The 6,855-nt window shown below is 32.4% G+C and overlaps 1 protein-coding gene across 2 annotated transcripts; it reads left to right on the top strand.

Moving 5' to 3' along the window:
- Window positions 1-1,572: 1,572 nt before the first annotated feature.
- LOC129871350 (proteasome subunit beta type-5-like) lies at window positions 1,573-5,984 on the top strand. 2 transcript variants are annotated; one of them, XM_055946246.1, is made up of 8 exons: window positions 1,573-1,690; window positions 2,524-2,656; window positions 2,766-2,895; window positions 3,889-3,995; window positions 4,660-4,794; window positions 4,876-4,979; window positions 5,420-5,520; window positions 5,638-5,984. In XM_055946246.1, the coding sequence occupies exons 2-8, from the start codon at window positions 2,537-2,539 to the stop codon at window positions 5,763-5,765; spliced, it is 825 nt and encodes a 274-aa protein (XP_055802221.1). In that variant the 5' UTR covers window positions 1,573-1,690; window positions 2,524-2,536; the 3' UTR covers window positions 5,766-5,984. The 2 variants fall into 2 exon arrangements, with proteins under 2 accessions (XP_055802221.1, XP_055802222.1); XM_055946247.1 differs by lacking the exon at window positions 1,573-1,690 and adding an exon at window positions 1,704-1,778.
- The last annotated feature ends 871 nt before the right edge of the window (window positions 5,985-6,855 follow it).

Raw genomic sequence — 6,855 nt, 5'->3', positions numbered from 1 at the left:
AAATATATATATATATATATATATATATATATTTAAGTTGGTTACTATCAATGATTTTTTTCAAGTAAAGAAGTGTATAAAAAATGGTGTATGTATGTATATATGTCTATGTAATATATAAAATGTAAGCAACCTAATTTTAAAAAAAATTCAGACATCAACAAGTCCTTAAAATATTTGAAAACCTATTTTAATACCAAATTTAATATCAATGTCATACATAAAAATAGCGATGACGGTGATAAATTAAATTGAAGTCAAGGCTGGAAATCTTGAATACACCCTAAGTAATAAATTCAGCAAAAGAACATGCATACAGACCACAATCGCTAAAACAATTGAAGCTATTAAATGTGTAAGTTAATCAAAATATATAAATTAAAACATAATTTGAATTATTACCACAATCGCTAAAACAATTGAAGTTATTAAATGTGTTAGTTAATCAAAATATATAAATTAAAACATAATTTGAATTATTACCTTTATGGCAGTTATCAAGTTATTAAGCAGATTATGGAGAAAAATTTAGGATTTCAAGTAATGGTTGAAATTATTATCTTTTTGAAAGACCAGTAAAATTAAAATTCTTAAATTGTAGTTCGATAATTATCTTGGTAGCTGTCATAAAAAAAACACGTCTTGTATTTTTATTTCCCAACATTAAATACTTAAATAAAAATAAATAAAATTTAAGTTAAATAAATTAATTGTTGAAATTATCACCTTTTTAAAAGACCTGTAAAATTAAAATTCATGAACTGTAGTTAGACAATTACCTTGGTAATTGCTATAAAGAGAAGCACACCTTTTGTTTTCTCTTTCTAACATTAAATATAAAAATAATAAATAAATAAATTTAAATTAAATAAATTAGTAGTTGAGATTATTACTACCTTTTCGAAGGACCTGTAAAATTAAAATTTTTAAATTGTAGTTACACAATTACCCTGTTAACTGTCATAAAAACCATGTCTTTTGTTTTCTCTTTCCAATATTAAATACGAAAATAAAAATTAATAAATTTAAATTAAATAAATTAATTCTGATATGTTATCACTCGTAATTAAATTGTTGTATTTGAAAGTAGTAGATTTATATAATGTAATATAGGATTTTAAATACATATATAGGGTAATTATTTCTTTACATCTTTGTTCCGATGGTTGTTACTCATTGTATTGTACTGTTAGTTTAAATACAATGTTTGTTTTGATTGTTATTTAAATTCTATTGTATCGCATCGTTTAAATTCATCGTTAGATAATGACGAAAGAATTCATTTTGTATAATGACCGATATGGTGTGATCAGGTCATTTTTTTAATATTTTCTTCTCATTTTATCTTTACTTATGATTTAATAATTTTATTTTATCATTTATTCTACCTATTCATAGTAGTTTTGCTTTGTACCCTACAATTTTTTATAGATTAATTATTAAAATTATGAATATGTGATATTATATAATAACGAAAAATAATACGATCTATTCAAATATTATATTTATTTAAATAATATAATATGATACGGTGCAATACAAATACAATAGATGAAACAATACAAACATTCTGCTTAGGTTATTTTGTTTCTTCCAAGTGTGCTATTGGTTAATACGGTGCTTCTCACTGTTAAAATACTTTTAACATTTTACATCGCCTTCATCAAATCTGCTTGCCTCTTTTATGAATGTATGTATCTCCTCCATCTTATGTCTGCTCAGTGCTTTTGGTTCTTCGTTTAATCGGTCGAATTTATTTCTTTTTTTGTGCATCTTCGGTATGTTTTCGTATTTGAGCTTCCTTTTTCGGACTGACTGTGGGAGGGGGGGGGGGGTTCTTGGTTCTTTGGAGGATTTGTAATTTGAGGCCCTTATTTTTTGGGGTTGAGTCGCCCTTGTTGCTTTGCTAATAATGTTATGATGATGCTGAATTTTTGATGGTGTAGTAAGATGCCTGTGGGATTTGGGGGGAAATTTTTATGATGCTTTTTGAGCTATTCAGCACTTGGGATGGAGGTGATAAATTATAATAACCTGATAGGGTAAATAATCTTAAGGTTTGTCCTTGTTAAAGATTTTAACCCTTATTTTTGCTAATAACCGTGGTGTGTGACACACCTTGTATGCACCTAGAATAATTCCCTAGGGAACCTGTTTTCCACCAACACAAGAAATCACCTAGTATTTTTGGCCTATGCTTGAATTTGAACCAGAGACCTCATGTTCTCAACCCACTTTATTGACCATAAGCCACTTCATTAACCTCTAATCCTTTTATCCCAAACCTTCCTATTATTAGTAACCATTTTTTGGTTTCTAAATATGAACTATCAGCATTTGATATAAATTGATTTAAGTTGTTGCTTTAATCCAACTGAGGCTATATGGAATGTCTTGAGTTAAGTTTAGTGTGTTAGAAAGCTTTGATAGTTAGGTTCTCTCTTACTAATCAATCAATTTTTTGTCTACCGCGATTGTTAAGTATTACAGAGTGAAATGTATTTGATTTATCAATTATTGCAGCTAAAGGTTGTAAATGATGAAGATCGATTTTAGCGGACTTGAATCACCAAGTGCCCCACTTCGAGGGGAGTATTCTGAGCTGTTTGATGGAATTTCGAATTCTCCATCATTCCATCTTCCTAATACTGCTAATGTGAGTCTGACTATTGCTCTGTTGTGTCCCATTATATTCGGTTAATTGCAGATCTATGAAGTCTTAATTCTCTAACTATGTTAACTTTTTATCCTGTGTGTTCTTTTAGTTTGATGGTTTTCAAAAAGAAGCAATCCAAATGGTGAAGCCCGTGAAGGGAACCACAACCCTTGCTTTCATTTTTAAAGGAGGTGTCATGGTTGCTGCTGATTCTCGGGCTAGCATGGGAGGATATATATGTAAACCCTTTTGCTCATTATTGTCTTTATGATAAACAACGTGAAGAGATTCTTTAATTACTTATCAACTCTTCTATTGTTATGAGCATCCATTTGGCAATTGCTCTTGTGACCTTGCTGCCAAGAGAGCTTACTACCCTGTGCACCTGCAAAATGACTTGATATCACAATATTCAACGACTCATAGGACATCCAAGACCTCATTATTTTCATGATTGAGTATTTTATTTTTTGGGTGCAAGTGAAGCTATATTACACCACCAAAAATGATCTTTAGCGGCAATTAATTAATGACAATAGCTTAATTTTTAGAGGCAATTAACACTCTTTGTAAATGTCGCTATAGCCTATAGCGACATTGGATTTAATGGCAATTAACTAATGCTGGTAAAGGTTTTAACACTCTTTATTAATGTGCATATGTATTGCCGCTAAAAGTTGTTTTTGTTGTAGTGTTACCCGGTTTGAGCATAAAATGATATTGGTTTTAAAAATTTCCACATTCTACAAAATTTCTTCTGTGGCTTATTCAAGTTTATCTCTTTGTCATATGCTATACCTTTCTAAGAGTATGCTTTTGTTGTCAATGTCACTATACTTATTGGTACAATGACTAGAACTTGGAATTAGTATCTTAAGCAGCAGGGTGTTTGGATAAAATAGAGACATAATCTGATTTCTTATTGATCAGAAAAATAAAAGTCTAATTTAATGGGTACTTGAAATGAAACTTTAATTAACTTCAACTTTTGTATGGTTGTGTTATGGAGTTATGCTATACGAGACTTGGATATGTTTTAGTTTTGGATGTGTCATATTTGACTGTCAAGTTCTTCACTAGAGGAATGTGAATTCCAAATTTAGGAAATAGGCTTCTACTTTGTTTGGACAATACAAATACTCTTTTGAGTGTTATTTCTTGATCTATTGCAGTTCTTTTGATTTGGCATGACCTTTTAAGAAATATCTTCCGTTTCTTGTAATATTTTGCAGCATCTCAATCTGTGAAGAAAATCATTGAAATTAATCCCTATATGCTTGGCACAATGGCTGGTGGGGCTGCTGACTGCCAATTCTGGCATAGAAACCTGGGAATCAAGGTATTTGGTTATAAAATACTTATGCTTCCTTTTCCTAGTTGCTGTATTTACCCATTTTTGCCAGGGGCGTACTTGATATATATCAATTCTGGACCCCTCTACATTACAGAGACCCTGTATTCTAGAGAATTTTAATGCTTCTGACTGCACATATTTATTTAGGATGGATATGTTCTGCCTTCACTCAACGGTAAAAATAAAAGAGAAAGGAAAAAGAAAGAGAAAGGAAAAAGGTAGAGTATAAGCTAATAGTAAGAATGGAAATATGACTATATTGAAGAGGTAAAAAGAAAGAAATGACTAAACTTAAGTGATGTTAGAGTTGGTCAGGAAATGATGATTAATTTTTTACTCCCTGCCTGTTAGCGAATTGGTTCTTTGAAAGTCTCTTTCCGGTTAGTTTCTTTATGACTAAAGCCCCCTTCTGTTGGCCTTCTTTCACTCTGCAGATTAAGGTCTCCTTACTTTAAAGTCTAATTGTGCTTATTCAAAAGATAAAAAAAAGGGTGTGCGTGTTTGGGGGGGGGGGGGCATATATATCCTCTACCCCTGACCCATTTGCAGAAGAGAGTTCTGATTTTTTTTTATTGTCATAAGAGGAAGTTAGGATTTTGGCTTCATGTATTTTGGAAGAGTTAGTCACCAGTTTCTTTTTTTGATTCAGTGCCGTCTTCATGAACTGGCAAACAAAAGGAGAATTTCAGTTACTGGAGCTTCAAAGCTGCTGGCAAACATTTTATATTCTTACCGTGGAATGGGTTTGTCTGTTGGAACTATGATTGCTGGTTGGGATGAGAAGGTAGTAAAAAATGGATGCTGGTACAGATTGCTGAATGTCAAATTCTCATTTTCTTACTAATATAAAAGCTTGATTGTGCAGGGTCCAGGACTATATTATGTTGATAGTGAGGGAGGACGGCTTAAAGGAAACAGATTCTCTGTTGGATCTGGTTCTCCTTATGCTTATGGTGTTTTGGATAATGGGTGTGTGTTCTCTTCCACATTTCCTTATCTGCATTTCCATGGTTCCCCTATTGTCTACTTGAGAATGATTGTTAGCCAGAATCGTCATAGCTGTATGACAAAGGTGATTTCAGATATCATAATACTCAAGTCATTTGTATATGGCTTGTGCATATTGAAGTGCAAAAGACACGAGATCAGATGCATTTACCTGTTACCCATACTTGACTTCAGTGTCTTCTCAAAGAGAGTTGGGTTGTGACCCTAAGGTTACTCAATTTGCTGAAGGCGGGGCGGGGGGGGGGGGGGGGGGGCGCTTACAGATGTTTCAAAGTGACTCCATATTTTATTGTGCTGATCACTTTGACAGCTTTGTGACACATTTTTAACTTCAGGAAACCACTGAACTCTTGCCTCCGATCTCTAATTCTAATTTTCCTCCCTACGCTGTTTCACTCTAGGTACCGATATGATCTGTCTGTGGAAGAAGCAGCCGAGTTGGCTAGACGAGCTATATATCATGCTACATTTCGTGATGGGGCTAGTGGAGGTGTTGCTAGTGGTATGTTTCTTGCAATCTCATTTACCAAAAAGAGGAAATGCAATATTAGTTGTCTTTCTGTAGTATATTTGTTCCATTGTCTCTGTGTATTTGTCATTAACTCGTGGATCATTTCAGTTTATCATGTCGGACCAAATGGATGGAAGAAGCTATCAGGAGACGATGTTGGAGAACTCCACTACCACTACCATCCTGTTGAAGTGGCAACCGTGGAGCAGGAAATGGCTGAAGTGCCAGTGGCCTGAGGAAAAACAAAACCATCAAATATGTCCTCATCTTCGCAAGTTAAAGATACAGTTTAATTTTCTTCTTTTTACTGTATTGTGGTCTTGCAACCTGTAAACCGTAAAAACTTACCTACATCCGATGTTTAAACCAAGCCAATAGATGCAAGGCTATGTGTGTTTCGTTCACACATTCATCACTTAATTATGTTTTAGTCGTATGTACACTTCAATTTTCAACTGCTAAGTCTAAATTATCTAGTTTGCAGGGTTCAGCGGAAATAGACTGTAGGGTAGGGGTAACGTTATCTTATCCTTTTCAGAACTTGCTCTTGAGATTACGCTGAGTATGTTGTTGTAAGGTTAAATTATATAGTTTAATGTAAATACTAGGTGCGGCTTACAGGTGAGATGAAAGGTACAAAAGTTAATTTTTACGATAGTTGTTTCTATAGTCATGTCTTATCCCTTTACAATGAACTCTAAACTAGCAATGCTTTTTAAGACTAAAGTAATCTAATCCCTTTAATCCAAAGTGTTGACAAGCACCAATTAAGTTGATTCCCCCAAACATAATGAGCTATAGGCATTTACGTAGCTTATTTAACTAAACAAAAGACATTTTTAGAGTAAATTCTGAGTTTGGTAAGAATAGATTTTATGACTGAATCATAAAAAGTCAAATATTTGATTGGAGTTTCATGTTTCTTGATATTCAAAATAACAAAAAGAAATTAATTAGATATATTTTTCTAGTTCATATATACTAGGTGTAATTTCGATAATATATTCAGCTAAGTAGTTTCAAATCAATATTAAATAATGTTATAAGTTTAAAAATGAGGTTAACATATTTCACTAAATGTGTGTATATTGAAGAACTAGGATTAACTTTAATATGTTTTTAACTAAAACATCAAATGAAACAAAGAAAAACTACTCTTACTAAACTTATGTAATTTCACCTGTGGTTGAGTTGGATTCATTCATACTTCATCAGAGATCTTGGATACGAATTTTGAAATAAATAAAAAGAAATTGTGAGTTTCGCTCTCAAAAATAAGTTATTAGTGCGCACATTTAATTTTGATTGGACTTCAAATGTAGATAC

This window comes from Solanum dulcamara, chromosome 10 (genome assembly GCF_947179165.1).
Source record: "Solanum dulcamara chromosome 10, daSolDulc1.2, whole genome shotgun sequence".
NCBI classification, from domain to species: Eukaryota; Viridiplantae; Streptophyta; class Magnoliopsida; order Solanales; family Solanaceae; genus Solanum; species Solanum dulcamara.
Note: the sequence above shows the minus strand (reverse complement) of the source record. Positions and strands in the feature narration are given on the sequence as shown.